We start from the raw sequence: 20,922 nt of genomic DNA on the forward strand, positions 1-20,922 counted from the left end.
CTGAAGTCCCACCATATTTAACACAAGGGCACAGAAGTACCGACACATCTTGTCTCACCTACGTCTACCTTCCTCAGGCCCTAACACCCACCCATGATGGAAGAGGAATGGGGCCTATATCGTGCAGAAAAAGCAGATAATATAAGTTACTATACATTGTATGATAGTTACACATCATGTGCACTTTTGCCTCAGCAAACTTTAACTTCTATGAAAACTCCCTTCCTTCCTTCCTTCCATCCATCCTTCCATCCAATAAAAAACAGAACGAGTGTGCTCTGGGCACCATGCTAGAAGTGCAGTAACTCATTCCTTGAGTTGTCTGTGGCACAGGGATGCACTGGGAGGGGCTCCCAAAGGTGCACCATGACAAGGTAGTGGGAGACCCAGGTATCAATCAGCTGTCATCACCTGTTCCCCATGGGTAACATCCAGGTACACCCCAGAGAGAAGGCGAGGACTGGGTTTATACTGCTCCTAGCATTACAGGTTTGCTCAGTGCCAACTCCACAGTAGGAACTCAACAAACAGTTCCTGAAATGCATGGCATGGTCCGTGGAAAATCTGGAGGCCTACCCTCACAGTGGAAGAAAAAAATTGCAGTGTTAATGCTCTTTGCTTCTAATACTCTCTTTGCTTCTTAATATTGTGAGACTGAGCTGCACATTTATTCTTCTAGGTTTCCTGGAGGGCAGTGTGCTTCAAAGTGAAAAAGAAATCTATATTTGTTAAATTCAACCAGCCAGATGGTAACACTGCTCAGTGTTTCTCTCCGTGTGCCTGTGTTGGTGCGGAGGCTTGGGGAATGAGGGTTAGCCAGTTTAGGGAGGAGATTAGCAGGCACTACAGAATGTGAAGCACTTTACATATGTGAGCTCAATGATCAGACTTGACATTTGCTTTCCAGAACTGTTTCCTAAAGCAATTTTCTTTCAGAAAAGACTAACTGCTGAACACCAAAAAAGGCAGCAGTGGATTCAAATTCCAGCGCGTGAGGCTGCACATTGCTGGGGACAGGGAGGGAAAGACAGAGGCCTCATTAGCGTTTTTATGCATACACCAAAGAGTTAAAAAACAATGGTGCCAATTACCAAGGAGAATCAAAACATCTCTAGAATATAAATCAGAAGGAGAACAATAGTAAACGCAAGTCTCGAAACTTCCTGAAAATACAATCTGATCGCTACACTGAGATTACAATATATTTCACAATTACATTTATTAATGATGGGCCATGTTTTCATGTTGCCTTTGCAAATGCTACTGTTTTCATGTGTGATGTGTGATGCAGCATTGGACAGGAAGGCATGGGTTGCAGCCTCCTCAGAAGCCAGATTACTAATCACAATGGATGTGCTGGGAGAGAAGATGCCAGAGAGGAGGGGTGGAGGGAGAGAGGCTGGGGACAGAGCAGTAGGGACAGCCTTGGCAACTGCCGTTTCTTGCAAAAAGAGAGATTGTTGTGAAGGCCAGCTTGACCAAGAGATCTGTGATGGGGAACAGGGCCTCCCCACTGGGAAGTAACAGTGGATGATCCCTACTCCCTGCGTGAGTCGTCCACTCGCACAACTGAGGGAAATGAGGGACCCAGGGGCGCTGTGTGTGACGATCAGAGCCCTGGCGCCTCCCGCAGGGAGTCTCCTGTAGAAGCCGGCATTCCTCACTTCTGGCTTTGACATCTCTCTGCCTGTGAGTCACAGTCATGGTTTTCGGAATGGACTTCCCAGAAGCAGGCTCCTTACCAGCTCTTACCTCCCCTCCCTGCAGGGAAAACATCATCAACTGCATTTGACCAATGAGAAAATTGAGGTCCAGAGCGATGTTTCGTTTTGTTAAAACAAGGGAGCCGGGAAGGGAGAGAAAGCCTAAGCGTAGGAAAATTGTTTCCTCTCAAAGAACCTGATGTTGGGGAGACAGGGAATTCCCAGTGTCACACCTATGGATCTGCAGGGGCAATGCTGCCAGCCAAGGACTGGGCACGGCAGGTGTATCGGAGTTGGGCCACTTGGGTCAATACTGGATTCTTCCCAGGGGTCATCTCTGCGTGGAGTAACCCCCGCCTGGCCCAGACTTTCCCAATGAGTCCGTGTAGTCTGAAGCTAGGAGCTACAGCCAGGTCTTCTTGATTCCTGGGACATCTGCCTCTGTAGGGAAGTGTTGAAGGAATGGCTGCCACCTCTCAATTTACATCTCCTTCATATCACCTGAACTTGACAAACCTGGTTTTTCTACTTTCTTCTGACATCATTGATACAACTGCTCATCCCCTCCCCCTCCACAGGGTTGTAACTTGTTAGCATAAAAAGTCTAACTACATTCTCTAAACTTGTTCTAGCTGGCACCGGGTCTACCTAAAAGGATAATTTTCTTCTACAGAATGCAAGAGAAGAAAGGTGATTTTCCATAGAAATAAATAGCAGCTTTGGAAGAAAACATCAGCCTTATTTTTAGAACACTGCTGATTTGAAGCCAGAGCTGAGCTGTTGCAGTCTCTGAGCCATGCACTGTCACATTCGCAGCCCAGCTGTGGAGGAGAGCACCTGGCAGGCAATCACGCTCCCTGTCCCGTGCAGGCTGGCACTTCGGTTCACGGCAATGACAGTGCCATCTTCATGAGTGCCAGGTGCGTGACATCATGCTGGCAACACTTCCCTGGGGTCAAACTGCAATTGGCTTCTGAGTTGGCACTGGGGTGAGAAATTTTAAAATACCTGGGTTTCAGTAATTCCTGGGGAAGCTTGAAGAGCAAGTGGCTGGTGGGACTGTCCCCAAACCGGAAGGCTCCATGACTGTCCTGGGCCCTGGGAAGTGGCGGGCAGGACTTGCCATCTTGCCACACCTCCATGCTCTTCAGGGAGGCCACTGGTGTGTCCCGCAGCGGCTGCATGGGAGAAGAACCAAAAGTCAGGCAGCTAATTCTCAGGGGGACAGTGACAATGCTTCTCGCCGTGTGTCTTGCTCCATTTGGACTCTTGATCCTCAGGTATGAGTTCAGTAGAGAAACAGAACTGGCCAGTGGTTCCCAGGGTGGGGAGTTCCCACTGACAGCCCTTCTTGCAGGTTACCTCTGGCATGGAGGAGACAGAGGGGGAGTCACAGCTCAGTCTTGGCTCCATAACCCTTTCCAACCCGTTAAAGTTCTACTGGGGCTTTGATCTGAAAGGGGTGGGGTGGGGATTGCCCCTGGGAAGGTTTAAAACAGCACTGGATGGAAGAAGGGGCCATTCTTTTGGGGAAATAAAGTTTAAGAGGGTTTGAATCCCCATTTTCTCTCCCTCTCTGCTTTGATCAGGCACAGGCTATTTCTGTCCTACACAAGCACTGAACAATTGTATATATCCAGCAGCTCCCACCACCACCACAGAGCAATGCAAGAACCAACAAGTCCCTTGAGAGAGCTGGCATTTGGCCAGTGGCATGGAGGCCAGCCAGTGAGACCCGGAGCTGCAACCCTGCCACCTGCCCTGTGACAACTAAGTTGGTCTTCTGCAGCAGGGCAGGTGAAAAGTCGGGGAGAGAAGACAGCAGGAGAGAGACCCCACTCCGTCCCCATTTTCATCACAGTGGAGCCATAGACAGAAGTCTGTCCCATGCTGGACAATGCCTTGAGCCTTGAACAAGACTGAGCTTTAATGCAGAAAAAACACCATAATAAATACCAAGGTGACTAGAAGACTTGTTGGAAAAACAGATCCCCCAGCTCTTCCATCTTTCCTTGGTTCACAGCCCAGATTATGAACAGTCCATGTCCCTCCCAGGGACTCAGGATCCAGTAGGGAATTTCCATTAGTCAAAGCAAAAGGTAAGGATTTGTCTTGCTAGGAATTGGTTTATGGATGAACATGTGACTTCCTCCCAGCCAATGAACCTTGAGAGAAGTTGGGGAGAGGCGGGGTTTCTGATAAAAGTTTCTGTACTAGTAGAGAGAAGCCAGGGAGAATCAGTACTTCTTGTTCTGGACACTGTCCAGTGAGGATGCTTCCAGGAACCATGAGGGATGAGGAAAAGAGAACTGGAGAAGCAGAGTCAGGCCCCAAGCCCCACCAACCACTGAAGTGCTCCTTATGTGACATTATTGTAATTGTTTAAGTCATTTTACAGTGAGTTTTCTGGAACCAGCAGCTAAAGGCTTCCCAATACAGATCCCTTCAGATCAGATTTCCCCTGCAACCAGATTCCTGGATACAGTACTCAGAGTGCAAATTGGACAGCCATATTTAAAACGGTCAGGACAGGCATGTGGCCCATTCCTTAAGACAACAGTTAAGATGCCTGCATTTCACACTGCCTGAGTTCAAATCCTGGCCCTGGCTTCTGACCCCAGATTCCTGCTAATGCAGACCCTGGGAGCCAGCAATGATGGTTCAAGTCGTTGGGTTCCTGCCACCCACATGGGAGACATGGATTGGGCTCCCAGCTCCAGTAGGGGGCCAATGTGGGCATTTGGGGGGGGGGTATGAACCAGCAAGTTGGAGCGCTCTCTTTCTCTCTCTCTCTTTAAAGTAAAAATTAAAAAAGGAACAGATTATGCTGATTCATTGCTGAATGGAGATGGTTAATCATACCCATCAATGTAAGTGACTTGCCTAAAATCAGAACCAAACATGATCCCACTGAGAATAGAACCCAGCCTGGGACTTCCTGACTGGGACTTACCCCAGGGGGTCTGAGACAGACTTCACTGTTCGCTAGCAGTAGCACCCAGATCAACAGTTACTTAGGGACCCTTTGCCACCGGGTCTCCCTTGATTCTCAATGGCGCCATCAATCTTCAAGGCACTCAGGTTCGGCATCTTAGCTACGGACACCTCCCTCCCTTGCCTCCTTTATGCATTTAGTTTCAAGTCCTCCTGTTTCTCTCTGTGACATATTTTGTTTTGACTCCTTTCTTTTGATTTCTGGTGTCTCTGCCTTCCAAGTCAGCCCCGTCTTGCCTGGACTCTTGCAGGAGCTTGCCAGGTTGACTTCTTGTCTCCACAACTTGCCTACACCAAGCATTCCCACAGACTGCTGCCAGTGTAATAATCTGTAATCGCTTAAAGGGCTGAAAGCACTCATCAATTACATTGACACAGGGAAATGGACAAACTACGCAGGGCACAGGCTCCAGTGTGTGACATCAAGTCCCCCCAACTCATTTTCCCACCAGATTTTGTTCTGCTCATCGAGATTTCCAAGTCTGTGCATGCTACCCGGTGTGCCTCGAAGGGCACCTCCTTCGGGAGTCTACAGCCCAAAGTCTGAATTCTGGCTGTACCATTTACTGACAGGCTGGTCTCGAGCAAGATTTTGTTACGCTTCTTTGAGATGCAATTTCTGACCTGTATAGCTGGCATTTGATTCTGCTCTCAGAAGGGTGTGGTGAGAACTGAAAGAGATAGGATTCAGAGAATCAGAGAGAATGCACACCAAGTACCTGCGAGCTCTACCCACTTCCTGCCTCTGGGCTTTGGGCTTCTGCTCAGGCAGCACCAATATTCACTCATCTAAATTCCACCCACACTCCCCACAGATCCAGCTCTGGGGTCGCCTCCTCAAGAAGAACCCTTGGATTTGTGTGGCAGGAAAATTCCTGCTGCACCACTTCTGTGGCAATCATGGCCCTTGTTTGGGTTCTCATTAGTGTGCACAGTAGTAACAACTGACATTCACTGCACACTTCCTATGTGTGTAGCACTTCTCTAAGTGTTTGGTGTTTATGACCCCATTCACCTCACCACAACGGCGCAAGATATTACCATTATTCATCTTCACTGACACTGGAGCAAACAGCCACAGAGAGGTTAAATAATCATTCTCCTACAACCTGATGCAAACCCAGGAAGTCTGACCTCCAAATCTAATACTTAGCCACAGTTCTGTTGCATTCTCTCTGCCCTGGGCTGCTGCTCTATCTACTCTTGGAATGGGGGAAATTAAATAATGAATGCACTGACATCTCCCATAGCAATAGTCCTGGTTCCACCCTATTGGGAAGACCCACTCAGAGACCCCAACAGTCTCCCATGAACATACTCCACCTGGATCTCTTGCAGGGACCTGTCACTCATTAGGCCACAAAGTCCATTCCTTCTCTTCGCCTCCAAATATGTGTCCTTCTCCGAACTCCTTGGAAATGTCAATAGCATTTCCATCCACCCAACAACCCTAGACGAATGCCTCAGAATTCTTTTAACTCCTGCCTTTTCTTTGTCTCCCAAACTCAATCATTTTTCTCGAGTCCTAGATATTCTATCTTCTTTTTTTTTTAAGATTTATTTTTATTTATTTGAAAGGCATAGTTACAGAGGGACAAGGAGAGACAAAGAGAGAAAGAAAGCTTCCACTCCATGGTTCACTTCCCAAATGCCCCAAAGGACCAGGACTGAATCAGACCAAAGCCAGGAGCCAGGAGCTTCCTCCAGGTCTCCCATGTGAGTGTAGGGGCCTAAACACTTGGTCCTTCCTTTGTTGCTTTTCCAGGTACATCAGTAGGAGCTAGATTGGAAATGGAGCAGCTGGGACTCCAATAGGCACTCATAAGGGATGCTTGCATACAGGCGGCTGCTCAACTCACTGTACCACAATGCTGGTTCCAATATATAGTCTATCTTCTAAATAGCTTTTGGACCCATCTCCTTCTCTCTAGTTCCACCATCACTGTGCATATTTCATCTCTCAATAACTTCCAGCCTATGAAAAAACTATGCTCATATATCAGTTTGTACCAAAATAAGCTTATCTTTTAGGTCTACTTTCCCATGAAGTTTTTGAAGTTCTTTTGAATAACTTTATTTCTGAGGGAGGCAATTCTAATGATGTTCTTTTCATAACAGCACACTGGCAACCCTTTGGGATTTATGAAATACAGATCTTCTTAGCAGCAGAAAACATTTCTTATTATGCCTTATCTGTTCACGATTCCCCCAAATCGTTATGCAGCAGGAAAATATCAGGAGCCGAGCAGCATGTGGGTACCAAGACATGAGAGGAGTGCTGAACATTTTTCATGCATTGCTCTTCACCGAGCAATTGGAATGCCAGCCCCACCTTGCACCTGTGGGAGCTTGGGCAAGTTGCTTACGTTTCCAAACCCCAGCTTTCTTTTTCTATAAGCTGTGGCTAGTATAGTACTTACCTCTTAAGGTTATTTAAGAACGTAGCAAGAAGATCCACTTGGAGGGCTTAGTGCAATGCATGGCAGATCAGGGCTGTTCAAGGTTATCCATTAATCTTACTCATGGTGACCTCACACAGAGTAAGGAATTCCTTAAGTCCTAATCCTGTGTTCAATTTATTACAATGCCTCCACTCTTTCACACAAGGAATTGCATTTCCTTTTAGTCTTGGTTGTACATTTTAGAACCATCTGGGGAACTTTATAAACTACTGAAGCCTGGGCCTGCTCCAAAAGGAAGCCACATATGTCGAGCATTGGGATTGGAGAGCTCCCTAGGTATTTCTAATGTGCATTCAGGGTGTAAGCTGCACTGGATTCCACAGGCCTGGGACCATGTATTGGTTTTGTCTTAGGAGCTACATTAGTGCAGAGGTGACATCTAAGGGCAGGGAAAGAGGCATGGGCCTTAGACAAAATCATAGCAGCAGTGTCAAAAGAGTAAGACATCAACTACAGAGTTAGGAAGCCCCAGTCAAGGTACTGTGTGTTCTGTGAGTGCAAAAAAACACATTTTCAAATTTTCATCAAGATACAAAATAATAGCTACAAAGAAAAGCACTTTTGACATTTTGAAGCGATTCAACTGTTGATGGCCCATCAATGCCACTTCATGCAGACACAGACCTGCATGGGAATAGATGATTTTTCTCCTCCTCCCCTACCATCTCCACAGGAAAATCCTATAGGATCCCACAGAGAATCCCATAGAATCCCATAGGAGAAACCTCTGGAGAGAAGAAACCAGGGAAGGGTCATGACACTTACCCGGTTGATACTGAAAGCCTTGGTCTTGTTAAACCTTGCAGGACCTTTAAGCAACATTAGGAAAGGTGGTTCGTTTAAACTGCAGCCTCCCAGGGCCACATCTCGCTTGGTAGATCCACTGGCCAGATCTAGGACTTCGGGGCTCTGTGATAATCTGAAACAAGGATGGAAAGGAAGGCTGTTGCTAACATCCACCACATTAAAGGAAGACCCATGGCTCTCATACTGAAAGTCTTTGAAATGCCACCTGCTTTGGCAATATACACACAAATAAAAATCAACCAACTAAAGAGTCCCAGGCCCTGTGTCCATTTGGAAGAGTGTTTTGGCATAACCATGGAAAATAATTTAACTTTCAGATTATGGCCATGGAAAATAATCACTCTGAAACTTTATTTTAATCAATATTGCACAGTAAGATCTAGTCAGCTCTCCACTGGTTGCAAAGCCAAGGAATTGCCTGGATCAATGTAGTGCTAGAGACCAATATCAGTGTTGAATGTGCCTTTTAGTAGACAGAAGAGAGCTCAGTTCTTCCATGCATGCAAGCCTTTCAATGTTTTCTTTTTTATTTTTTTTAAAGATTTATTTGAAAGTCAGAGTTACACAGAGAGAGGAGAGGCAGAGCGAGAGCAAGAGCAAGAGAGAGAGAGAGAGAGAGAGGTCTCTGTCCGATGGTTCACTCCCCAGATGGCCACAATAGCTGGAGCTGTGCCAATCCGAAGCCAAGAGCCAGGAACTTCCTCAGGGTTTCCCACGTGGGTGCAGTGGCCCAAGGGCTTGGGCCATCTTCTACTGCTTTCCCAGGCCATAGCAGAGAGCTGGATTGGAAGAGGAGCAGCTGGGACTAGAACCGGCGCCCATATGGGATGCCGGCACTTCAGACCAGGGCGTTAATCCGCTGCGCCACAGCGCTGGCCCCTCAATGCTTTCTTTTGATTTTTAGATAAGAGGCAAAATTCTTTCCAGGAAAGAGAGAGGGCCTGGTTCTGGGTATCAAACTCAGGCTTGGACTTGCAGGCTGCTGTGATGGTGCTGTCAACACTCCCAGCCATGGAGACGCTGACCTCCGTGTCCAGGACGAGGCTCAGAGTTCTCACTGTCCTCCTGGCTGCTGAAACGTTGTCCTTGCCCCCTAGCTCAGTGTTTGAAGCAGGAAGTATAAGCAGTGGAGAAGACAAGGAGGTATTAGCACCACCTTCCTGCTCTTATGAGGCTCAGACAACAGCCATGAGAAAAGGCAGATTTTCCCATGAGACTTTGCTACCTGGTCGCCATCAGCTCTCCCTTCCATAAACCCCCTTCTGCTGTGTCCTGATGTCAACCAGCATCCCATCTCACCCCGTCCCATGTTCCCCTCCGTGTGTATTTGACTTGCATGTCATAGATGATGACATCCATTCCAAAGAAAGAGCTATAGTATTCTCAACCTCCATGACCCTGCCACAGTCCAAGTCAATAAAACATCTCAAGCCCTTCTCAGTCTTCCAGATGGGATTAGAGGTAGGAAATGAAGGTTTTCCTGGGAGCCATGACAGTAAGAGGTACATTTTCGAAAGGAGCTCTCTCTGCTCTGCAGTGTGCAGCACACACTGACAAATCTGACTGCGGCAACCAGACCCATGAGATGTCGTCAGTGTGGGCAGGTTGTTCTCATCAGTTACCCACAGAGAAAATATCACTCACCTCTGGACAAAAACATTGCTGATACAACCCTCAAAATAACTCCCGCCCAGGCGCAGAGATTGTTGGGAATTTGAAAAGCCTTGTAGCTTTTGGCTACTTCTCAGAGGCTGATCATCAATGAGAAGCCGCAGGCTGAAAGGGGAGGAGAGAAAAGCAAAGTTGAGAACTGCTGGAAAGAAGACTCTTGCTATGAGGTCAACTTACTGTCTTCACCTCTATATCTGTTACAGAAAATATACAGTTAAATCATGCTTATTTTAAAAGAGCATTAAAAAGCTTCATGTATTTCTATTTGTATATATCATCTTATTAAATTATTATATATATACAGAACGGGAATATGTCAAAAGTGTTCAACTCAGTGATTTTTTGGCAACATCAATACACCAATACAACTACTACCCAAATAAGGAAACAGAATGGATCAGCACACTGGGAACCCAACCTTGTGATCCCCTTCACTCTCCAGCCTCCATCCCTGTCCAAGGATAACCACTATCCTCGAGTCAGATAGCATAGATGAATTCTGCCTGTCTTTAAACTTATAAATAAGTGAAATCATATAATAAATAAATGAAATCATAGGGGATCATAGGGAAGGAGCTCTTTTGATTTGTTCCAAAGTATGCTTGTAACTTTCATTTATGTCATTAAATGCAGTTCTAGATCTTTCTTTATCATTGTCAAATAGTATTTCATTTTGAACACATTGTGAATTTCATTTTGAATACATTCATCCAACTGTTGATTGATTTTAATGAGGAAATTGATATCGAACAAATAAGGCCAAGAGGTCAAGGAAAATATTTTGCAAAAAGACATCAAGAAAATTCTGTTGAACTAAATAGAGCCCCAGCAGAAGTACCTCGGCACTCACCCAGAGCTGTCACTTATTACAGACACGTAGTGCAGCAGGCCATCCGTGTACGTCTGTGGAGACCTAAAAATCGGGCTCCCGCTATCCTTGGTGCTCACTTCAATGTGACCGTCTTCCAGAGTGACCTGCAGGCTACTTGTCTGAAATTGTCACAGAGTACACGCATCAAGAATCAGTTTGCATTTACAGATAATGACTGTATCAATACTGTATTTATGATCAAACTACATATAAAACAGGATGTTTCAATCCAAATGTTTTGACTTTGTCATTTTGATATGAAGATTATTGTTTGAATATTTTGACTCCATCTTTAAGAATATAAAAATCTTATGTAAGTGATTTTATCACCAGTGAATCTGTCAAAATCATTTTCCTGGACCTACATTCATTAAGGCAATTTAATTTCTCAAACGATTACACAAACCAGTTAAATCACTTCTAAAATTTTCTATTTTTACTTTAATCTTGCTGAAGTTATTTCCATCAGGATTCTTTTCTGAATAAATTTTATAGCAGAGTTGACTTGTCAATTTTTTTCATATAAACAATTATAACAATCATTTCTTCTTTTTAGTCCTTATGTGTCTTTTATTTTCTAGTCATTATTTCTAGGAAATCCAATCTGCCATGTCAAATTGCAGATCTAAATTTTGTCAAGATGATTTGACTCTGCCAATTATTAATGAAAATAATATATAATTTCAGCAGTGGTAACTTCAATTTTGTTCATATTTTTTCTACCAGATACAATTTCTGTAGTTTTCAACAAGAAGTAATTCTTGGTGAGCTTTCAGTCTCAAACAATTTTTTTTAGATTTATTTATTTGAAAGGCAGAGGCAGAGAGAGGGAAGTTTTCCATCTGCTGGTTCACTCTCCCAAATGGCTGCAATAGCTGGAGCTGTGCTGATCTGAAGCCAGGAGCCAGGAGCTTCCTCCAGGTCTCCCACATGGGTGCAGGGGCCCAAGGACTTCTACTGCTTCTCCAGACCATAACAGAGAGCTGGATTGGAAGTGGAACAGCCAGGACTTGAACCAGTGCCCATACAGGATGCTGGCATTGCAGGTGGTGGCTTTACTTGTTATGCCAAAGCACCGGCCCCAGTCTAAAACAATTTTACTATATATGACTATAACCACTGCTGTTTGTATTTTGTGTTGATTTTTTATAGTTTGCAGTATTCATTATGACTGGATCGAAGGCTGCCAATTTATATGGATTTCTTGGCTACCTCATTAGAGATGGAAGGCAAAGGTCTTAGGATGTTTCTGGGATTCCTCATTATCCAGGGTTGATCTAATCTTTTGCTAAACCAAATTTCCCACCTGCTTTTGATCATATTGTGTGCCCTGTACTAAGTGTTGTTATGTGTGGCAGAGGAAACAAACGTTAGCTGTCAAAAGAGCTAAGTGAAAACATCCTGCTTTGGTGGAAAAGCCACCCCCACAGTCTAAGTGTTAGCATCTGCTTTCTCAGGGCTAGTTTTGCAAAGATCTCTAAAGCCAAGTGAGCAAGACTCCCCCCCACCTCCCAAAGCCCTCTGCTATTTTTGACATCAACCCTCGGGACAGGCTTAAGACTCATTCAGTGTTGATGCACTATCACATACCCGTGTCTGATGGTTCACTAATATCCCACTGGGTTGAAACGTTTGAAACCCAAATGAGGCCTGGTAGTGGTTGGGCCACGGGAGGTCCAAATTAGAGAAACTCAAATGTCCTCCTTTGGAGAATGAGGCCGATCGCACGAGCTGTAAGGCAAACGTGGTATTAATTACTGGTGCTGCAATCATTTCACGGCTGAAGGACAGTATCTTATCCTGCCTGCATCACCTCACCCAAACCGATCACCGTGACTCACGAAATCTCGGCAAGAAACAAGTTGCTTTTCTACATGAGAAGTTGAAATCATCTGTAAGGTTCTGTGTTGTACAATTGGGCTTCCTCCTTTCCCACAAATTTAGTATTTTTAAAAGATCTCTTTATTTATCTATTTGAAAGGCAGAGTGACGGGGAGAGGAAGAGACAAAGAGAGAAAGAATCTTGCAGCCAGTGGCTGATTCTCCACATGCGTACAACACCCAGGGCTGGGCCAGGCTGAAGCCAGGAGGAACGAGGAATTCAACCTGGGCCTGCAGTGTGGTGGCAGGGACTCAAGTACTTGAGCAAACATTCTGCTGCCTTCTAGGGGCTTAAGCAGCGAGCTGCATTGGAAGTAGAGATGGGACTAGATCTTAGGCACTCCGATATGGGATGCAGGCGTATCAAGTTGCCACCACAATGCCTGCTTCTCTCCCTCAAGTGTAATCGGTGAACTTGAGACCATGCTGTACTTTGCAGGTACGTGGGCAGTGAACATGTGCTTATTCACCGTAACGTGGTGTGCTACCAGGACCAGTCGTAAGCTGGTGTGTTCCTGAGTCTGGGTGCTCTGAAGAATCTCAAGGTTCTGACCCTTGTCTTACCTTCCAGTCTTCTGAGCACTTTTTGGTTACTCCCACAGAGTCATTCAACCGAATCACACCACTGGTTTTCTTCAGATTTTTCATGCAGCCTCGGAAAGCAGGTGTAGAAATGTTTAATCTGATGAGGAATGGAAACAAGGAAGAGAAGGGATCGTCTCAGGCTCCGCTGAGAATAGAGAGTGCTGTGCTCTCTAGTGCTTCTCCCTATAAGCAAGAACGTATTTCAGGCTGTCTGTTCCCACGGAGTTCCTGTAATGCTGTCTTAGGATGCTGGGAAAACCGACTTCCTTTCCGGGTCAGTTAGCACTCCCAGCTGAAGAAATGCAGACAACAAAGTTCACAGAAGGATGGCCAGAGTCTCCAAAAGCAGATATAGAAGATGCATGGTATCTACAGCTGCCCGCCCTGCCCGCAGAATCACATGGGCAGCATGTTAGTAAGTTAATACAATACATGCTGTATAAGTATGCATTAAATCATTAATAAAAATTGTTAGAACCAAGAACTCTCTAGAAAACTTTGTCTTTTTTCTGTTCCCTCTTAAGCGAGCCACTGTAAATGCTGAAGACACGAAGGGTTATCTTTTGGCTCTGTTCCATTATGGGAAATGTAGCCTGATTTAACCAGTGCTAAGCTCAAATGATGGAAAGCACGGTCTGGGTGCCTGTGTTGTGTCCCTCACCCCCTAACTGTGGACCTGGGCAAGGATAGGCAAATGACACAGCAAGGGCTGAGAACAGGCTGTGGCACATGAACGTGAACTCCCAGGTGTTTCTCAGAGCTGTTGGCTCTGGAGCAAGCTGGTTAACATCTCTGTTTTATCAGCTGCATAACAGGAATATGTGAATCTGCTTCATAACTTTGTTATGAGTTTAAATAAGCTAGTATGTGGGGGGCTGGCATTGTGGCACACCAGGCTAAGCTTCTGTCTGCGAACCTGCAAACCATACGACACCAGTTCATGTCCTGGCTGTTCTGCTTCTGATCCAGCTCCCTGCTAATGCACCTGGGAAAGCAGCAGAAGATGGCCCAAGTGCTTGGGTCCCCGCTACTCTTGTGGGAGACCTGGATGGAGCTCAGGACTCTTGGCTTTGGCCTGGCCTAGCCCCAGTCACTGTGGCCATTTGGGGAGTGAACCAGTAAATGGAATATCTTTTTCTCTCTTACTTGGCTTTTCAAACAAATTTTTAGGATCATTAATATTTAAAAAAAATAAGCTAATATGTGTAATGTATCCAAATAGTGCCTGATACACAAAGAGGGACTCAGTGTGAGGTGAAGATTAGTGACTCTCCTCATGATATTATTGCTTAAAAAACTGGAAAATTTTTAAACATTAATTAAATAATTTGAAAGGCAGTAAGGGGGCAGGGACAGAGAGATCTTCCATTGGCTGGTTCACTCCCAAAATGCCCACAACAACCAAAGCTGGGCCAGGCCAAAGCCAGAGGCCTGGAACTCAATCTGGGTCTCTCACGTGGGTGGCAGGGACCCAAGTACCTGGGCTGTCATCTGCTGCCTCCTACGTGCATTAGCAACAAGTCGGACTGGAATTGGAGGCAGGACCGAATCCCAGGTATTCCAACAGAGGGTGCAGGTGTCCCAGGTGCCCATTTAACCCATGGTGTCACAACACCTGCCCCAGCACAATTTCTAAAGCAGCTCTTCCTACATGGTACCTTGGCATTTCCCTTTTGGCTTCTGAATCTGTCTGGCACTTAATTCACATAAAGCATTATCACACATGAACTGACTAAAGTCCAGGGAAATAAATATTTGTGTTTCTTAAACAAATGATGTGTTAAGGAAACTCAAAGCTGATTTCATTACAAATCTCCAAGGCTCACTTTTCTAAATGGAAAGGTGTCTGCATTCGTTTTAATCCAACTCATTATAAACCATTACGCTGCGTGTCATATGCATAAAATTAAATTTTCATTAAAAGGAAGAGGAAGAAACAAATTCTCACTGACATTGCAGCTCAGGTTTAATGACTTCATCAAGGTGCCCTTTTGCCTCAGGAGGCAAGGCAGGTCCACGTCAGCTCCTGGAGCTTGTCTATTCGCACATGTTTGTGGAGCTGTTTCAACAACATCCTCTGACGTCACTCTCTCCATAGAGTAAAGATTAAAGGCAGAAGAGAAGGAAGAGGAGGGGCGATAAAGGCATTGACTACGTAGCACCTGTTTTGATAAGGCACTGTGACTCCACCCTTCCAATAACCTCTTGAGAGAGGTATTTTCTCTTGTAATGTTTATGGAGCAGTTACCATGAGCCAAGCACTGCTCATTCCTGTACACATTTGAATCCTCACGGTCATCCTAAGGAATGAGTGCCTATCACGCCCACATTACCATTGTAACAATGAGGCTCAAGGGGCTGAGGTCCTTGCTAAGGTCATACAGTGGGTCAGTGGCAGAGCTGGCTTCAGGACTTCTTCCTACAGAGCAGTTCTCTGCAGCAGAGGTGTGAAGACGGAAGATGTATTTCTGCTAGTCCCAGAGGAGGGGTGGGGATGGGTCTTGTTACCCTGGCTCATCTGAAGTCCCTGACTTCCGTGTTGACTCTAGAGGGCTGTGACCGTGCAGGGGCACAGATCATAGTATTAACTGGTTCTGACGTTAGAGTTTGCATACATACTCTGGGCCAATCTGTCCACAAAACTTTAGCCAGCTCCACTGCTGTTGTAGGCAGCTCTCAGAGAGCAACACAAGCAAAATGCAATCCCAAACGTGCTGGCTACTTAGCAGATGTCCATTGGATCTCTGACTTTGTTTTTTGAATTATTTTCATTTTAATGTGTTGCTCTTATTTTCTGTGCCACCAGGGTATGTCCTCAGGGAAAATGGCCTGGTCCATGTCAACCATTCTGCTATGATCAGGGCTGACTTGCTGCTCTCCTGGGAAGCAGATGGGATCAACAGGCTGGGATTTCTGACGATCTTAAATCACCCTGAGATCTGGGTCTCCATCCCTAACAGATCCACCACACAGAGAGAGAGGGGCTCTGCTCCACATCACACGTGACCACCCTGACTACCTAGAAGGAGCAGAACACAACCCTTCTTTGAAAGAGCAGTAGGTTGCCCCTACAGGGCCTGGCTCTGGGCTGTGGATAGGTGTCTCTCTGTCTCTGTCTCTGTCTCTCTCTCTCACTCTCTCGCTCTGCCTTTCAAACAAAAAGAGAGAGAGAGAGCGAGAGTGAGACCATGAGAGAGAGAATCGTCCATCCGCTGTTCACTCCCCAAATGGTCACAATGGCCAGGGTTGAGTCGGGCCAAAACCAGGAGACAGGAGCTTCATTCGGGTCTCCCATGTGGTGGTAGGGGCCCAAGTACTTGGGTCATCTTATGTCGCTTTCCCAGGTGCATTAGCAAGGAGCTGGATAGAAGCAAGGCAGCCGGGACTTGAACTGCTGCTCAGGTATGGGCTACTGGCATTGTGAGCCGCAGCTTAACTCATGGCACCCCAACATCGGCCCCATGGGAAGAACTCTCTTGTCTCTGGGCTTGCCCTGTTCATCACTGTCTCCCTTACACCTGCCACGCGGCCTGGAAAACACTCAGCATTCCACAAATGCTTGTGCAATGAACAGATAAGCACCGACTTTCAAATGTACACGGAAGTGCAGAATGCCTCCAACCAGTGTATTTCATAACATTCTATTTGTGGCTGAACTATGAATTTAATATTGATATCATCTCTTTGGCAGTCAATGTCTTCATTTGTAAAATTCAGGGTCACCCACCACGAAGGGCAAGGTCCCTTCCGACCCAAGGAGTCTGGAGAGTAATGACATCCACTCCAAGTTTTATTAAAGTGCCAGGCTTTCCCACCGACATCTCTGTCTCAGTGGGCAGCTCTGACAGCTTTAAAACAAGATTAGTGTCTCCTTGCCAAGGCAGGACCCCAGCCCGCATGCGTAAGGATTCTAGAGGAAGAGCAGCTTTGCCTGACACCTTATAAATCCCATCTAGCACTCCTTCCTACTGACTTGTGAATCAGAAAATGAGTTATCTTGCTTCAGCTCTCGCGTACAAGGAAGCATAACCAAGCCTTCGGGGAGTACTTTCGGCTTCCTCATGAGGCTGCGCTGACCCTTCCAGGAAGCCCCCCCCCCCCCTTTTCATCAGAGGTCTAAAAGCCTATTTGGAGAAACAAAATGTGAATGTTTCTTTTAAGGCCATTCTCCGAGTGGTGGCATTTTTTCCTTCACTCACATTAAGCTTTACTGCCTTTGACATTAATTCATTCCTAGATTCATTCATCCAAGAAACAGTTAGGCAGCTATTCCATGTTTGATAGCACACACGGGGCAGGTAGTGCACCTGCGGGTGACGCACTGGCTCTTGCCCTCTTCAGGAGGCTGCCTGCCAGTGCTCAGTGCCCAGTGCCCAGTGCTGCTTCTCAGCCCAAGGGGAGCCTGCATGCTCCTGCACTACTTTGAAGGGCCCAGGGCCACTGCCTCCATTCTGCTTGTTGGCAGCATTGCCATCTCAGCTGTATCTGTTGTGGTTTCTCTCTACTCATGAACAACAATGGGGACAGAGAGGACATTCAGCCTAGTGGCTAAGACACCCACATCCCACCAGGGAGTGCCAGGCTAGAGTTCCGGCTCTGGTTCGCAACTCCAGCTTCCTGCCAGTGCACACCCAGAGGGGCAGTGGTGATAGCTCAAGTACTTTGGTTCCTGCCACCCACATGGGAGACATGGGTTATGGTCCCAGCTCCTGGTTTCAGCCTCAGTCCTTGTGAGCATTTAGGGAGTAAATCGGGGGATGTGAATATTTCTTCTCTCTCTCTCCCCCCAATAACAAAATTTAAAAAAGAATGACAAAGAGGGTTACACATGTTCCCCCCAGGTGCCCCCTTTCAAAAGGTGACACTCATGATACAGAATTTATAACTCTTTTACTCTGTTGACTAAACTTAATACTGACAGGTTTTTGTTTTATTGGTGGCTAGGATTAAACAAGGTAGATCAGATTTGTCATTAGCAAACAACTACTAAGACAAACTACTTAAACCAAAATGGAATGTGTGGTCTCACCTCTCCCGGATTGCAATTGGAATTCCTCCCAGATAATATGTGCTGAAATCAAATATTTCCCCTTCAATTTTAATTTTCTGAGAATTCACGTTTATCCACGTCAGTTTTTGGGCTTTTCCAATGACAATCTGAATCTGGAAGAAACAAGAGATGAATTAGCAAGCCATGGAAGCAACAGCGTCCTACTCCCAGTGACTGTGGGCGCTGAGATTTCATTTGTCTCCTTTCAGATTCACTTCTCTCCATGTCAGGAAGACTGGGCAGTAGTACTTTTAGATAAGAATCTGATACGAAAATATTGTACTAGAAATGTTTGCAATGGCTATCCATGTGCTTCATATATACCATTTGCATCTCCCTGCCTGAATGTTTGAGTTGTCAAAGGATGTGTCCCCCTTGGGTAATCACTATCCGTGCATCTGGCTCTAGAGCTGTATTCTTTGGGGTCCTGACTGCGTGTTAAAGAAGTAAAGATGTTCAGCAACTCCTGCAAATAGATGCAAGGGATGTACCGAATGGTCCCTCCCGTTGTTGATGATGTCCTGAATGCCTTCTTCTTTGGGTGGCCCCGAGTTCAATTTGTACCGCACCCTGAGACTGCCGTCCTCCACGTTGAGAGAGATGAAGCGGTCCTGGAACATGGAAACAGGCAGATCACCAGAGGCAGCTGGAGCACTGGACCTGGCTTCCTCCCAAGCCACAAGGTGCTTCAGCTTCCATGGCCTCGCCTCTATTTTTTTTTTTTAATTTATTTGTTTACTTGAAAGAGTTACAGAGAAAGGAGAGGGGGGGGGAGGGAGGGAGGGAGGGAGGGAGAGAGAGAATCTTCCATCCGCTGGTTCACTCCCCAATTGGTTGCAATGGCCAGAGCTGGGCCAGGTGGAAGCCTGGAGCCAGGAGCTTCTTCTGGGTCTCTTACATGGTTGCAGGGGCCCAGGCACTTGGGCCATCTGCTGCTGCTTTCCCAGGACCATCTGCAGAGAACTGGATCAGAAGCGGATCAGCTCAGACTTGAAATGGCACCCATATGGAATGCTTGTGTTGCAGGTGGTGGCCTAACACACTAGGCTACAGAACTGGCCCTTGGATCCTGAATCTTGCCCTTGGGAGTCAGGTTAGGGCTCCTCACACAGGCAGCAGAGTAACACAGCTCCCTGGGAGTAGCAAGCCCTCCCACGTAACAGCAGCTCTCTGAGCCATTTCTTATGTAATGGTGTTATGCAAGTTTTTCCTGATACAAGTTGTGTTCCAGGGTCTTCATCTTTAAGACCCCAAAGTGTAGCTCAGGTTCAACACCCATAATCCAAAAATCCAAAATCTGAAATGCTCCAAAATCCACAATTTTTTGTGTGCCAACGTGACACCACAAGTTGGATGGTTCAATGTGCACAAGTTTGTTTCATGTACAAAATTATGAAAACATTGCCTGAAATTATTTGCAAGCTATGTGTAGAAGGTCTATATGAAACGTAAATGAATTTAATATTTACTTCTGAGTCACATCTCCAAGATATCTCATTATTTATATGCAGATATTCAACCCCCCCCCCCAAAAAAAAACCCCAAATCCAAAACATTTCTGGTCCCAAGCATTTTGAGTAAGGGGTACTCCGACCTGTACAGAGAAGACCTTGTGAAATCAGTCTTCTTGCCCTGCAGATGCTACATGACTGTCAGCTCTCTGCTTGGGACCTTCCCAAACCATTAAAACAGGTGCAGCCTTAGAACCTCCTGAAGGGTTCAGACCAAACCCAGGGAAGAGGGTTGGGCCACGCTTGTGTCCCTACCCTGAAGGTAGAAGGTCTGGGAAAACCTCAAGCTCCACGGAGATCGCGTGGGCAGATGCACATTTCTGCAGAAATACTGCCTGCAAGAGCAACTACAGAGCTTCTGATTCTTTGAGCCACAAAGCAGCCAGAGCAACCATCACACCAACTCCACATCGACCAGCAGGTGGTGCTAATGATCACCTGAAGAAGGTCACTGATGAGTGACTTTTCTAATCTAAAGGATTTAAGAACAGCTCTCAGGGAGCAGATGGTCCACCTAGCAGTTAAGATGCCCATTGGAATCTCTGGATTTGGTGCCTAGCTCTATCTACTGACTCCAGCCTCCTGCCAATACAGGCCCCTTAGCCAGTGGCAATGGCTCACGTGGTTGGGCTCCTGCCTCACATGTGGGAGACCTTGGCTACCAGATATGGCACGGCCCAACTCCAAACATTGACAGCATTTGGGGAGTGAACCAGAGGATGAATAGAATGGTCCATGGGAACCTCGTCTGCTGGAAGGTAGAGAATTTTCATGTGGGAGTAAGCATCAGGCTGATAAATACATAGTCCCAGACAGCCTGGCAAGAGGCAGACAAGGATGGACACAGCAGGAAGTCACACAATCTAGAGCTCAGAGACCCCAGGCAGGGTTCACTTGTTTTAAGGCACAATAAGTTAGATGATCAGGTGAACAGCAATTTTCAGATAAAGTTGACAAAGAGAGTAGAAGACAAAAGGGAAGATGTCTCCCACATTTTGTTGGCATCCTCTTAAATTCCTGATTATTTAAAAGACACACTCCTTAGGCAACAGGAAGTATAACTGGGCCAAGGGAAAAGATGGAGGTAACACCTGTGGTGGCTTATTTGCATGCGGTTGGAGGTCTGTAACAACCCAATCATGCCCAAAACATGGAATAGAATGGACACATTCGGTAGTATTTGGATGGATCTCATTTACCTGGTTTTCTGCAAAAAACAGCACACCTGTATCCACGGTGGTCTGAATTGTCTGTCCAAAGGTGAGGAACGAGGCATTTGGGAGAGTTGGAACTCGGGCGTAGCCTGTGCCTTCAAAATAATTTTTGTCTGACTCCTCCTTTCTCCTGCCAACATCAATCACGGTGAATCAGACCACGACAGCACAGG

The 20,922-nt window shown here is 46.1% G+C and overlaps 1 protein-coding gene across 3 annotated transcripts in view; it reads right to left on the reverse strand.

The window, feature by feature from the left end:
* The window catches only part of LAMA3 (laminin subunit alpha 3), a 256,090-nt gene that overhangs the window by 14,969 nt on the left and 220,199 nt on the right, over positions 1 to 20,922 (reverse strand). For all 3 annotated transcript variants that reach the window (XM_008261146.5, XM_051851337.3, XM_008261147.5), the window contains 9 exons: positions 20,735 to 20,879; positions 18,516 to 18,635; positions 18,004 to 18,137; positions 12,954 to 13,071; positions 12,099 to 12,239; positions 10,488 to 10,627; positions 9,611 to 9,742; positions 7,925 to 8,078; positions 2,712 to 2,881 (listed from right to left, as the gene is read on the reverse strand). In XM_008261146.5, the coding sequence (XP_008259368.3) occupies positions 2,712 to 2,881; positions 7,925 to 8,078; positions 9,611 to 9,742; positions 10,488 to 10,627; positions 12,099 to 12,239; positions 12,954 to 13,071; positions 18,004 to 18,137; positions 18,516 to 18,635; positions 20,735 to 20,879 (1,254 nt within the window). The remainder of the gene's footprint in view (positions 1 to 2,711; positions 2,882 to 7,924; positions 8,079 to 9,610; positions 9,743 to 10,487; positions 10,628 to 12,098; positions 12,240 to 12,953; positions 13,072 to 18,003; positions 18,138 to 18,515; positions 18,636 to 20,734; positions 20,880 to 20,922) is intronic.

The sequence above is a fragment of the Oryctolagus cuniculus genome, chromosome 10, assembly GCF_051225735.1.
Source record: "Oryctolagus cuniculus isolate XC-2025 breed Fujian yellow rabbit chromosome 10, ASM5122573v1, whole genome shotgun sequence".
In the NCBI taxonomy this organism is placed as follows: domain Eukaryota; kingdom Metazoa; phylum Chordata; class Mammalia; order Lagomorpha; family Leporidae; genus Oryctolagus; species Oryctolagus cuniculus.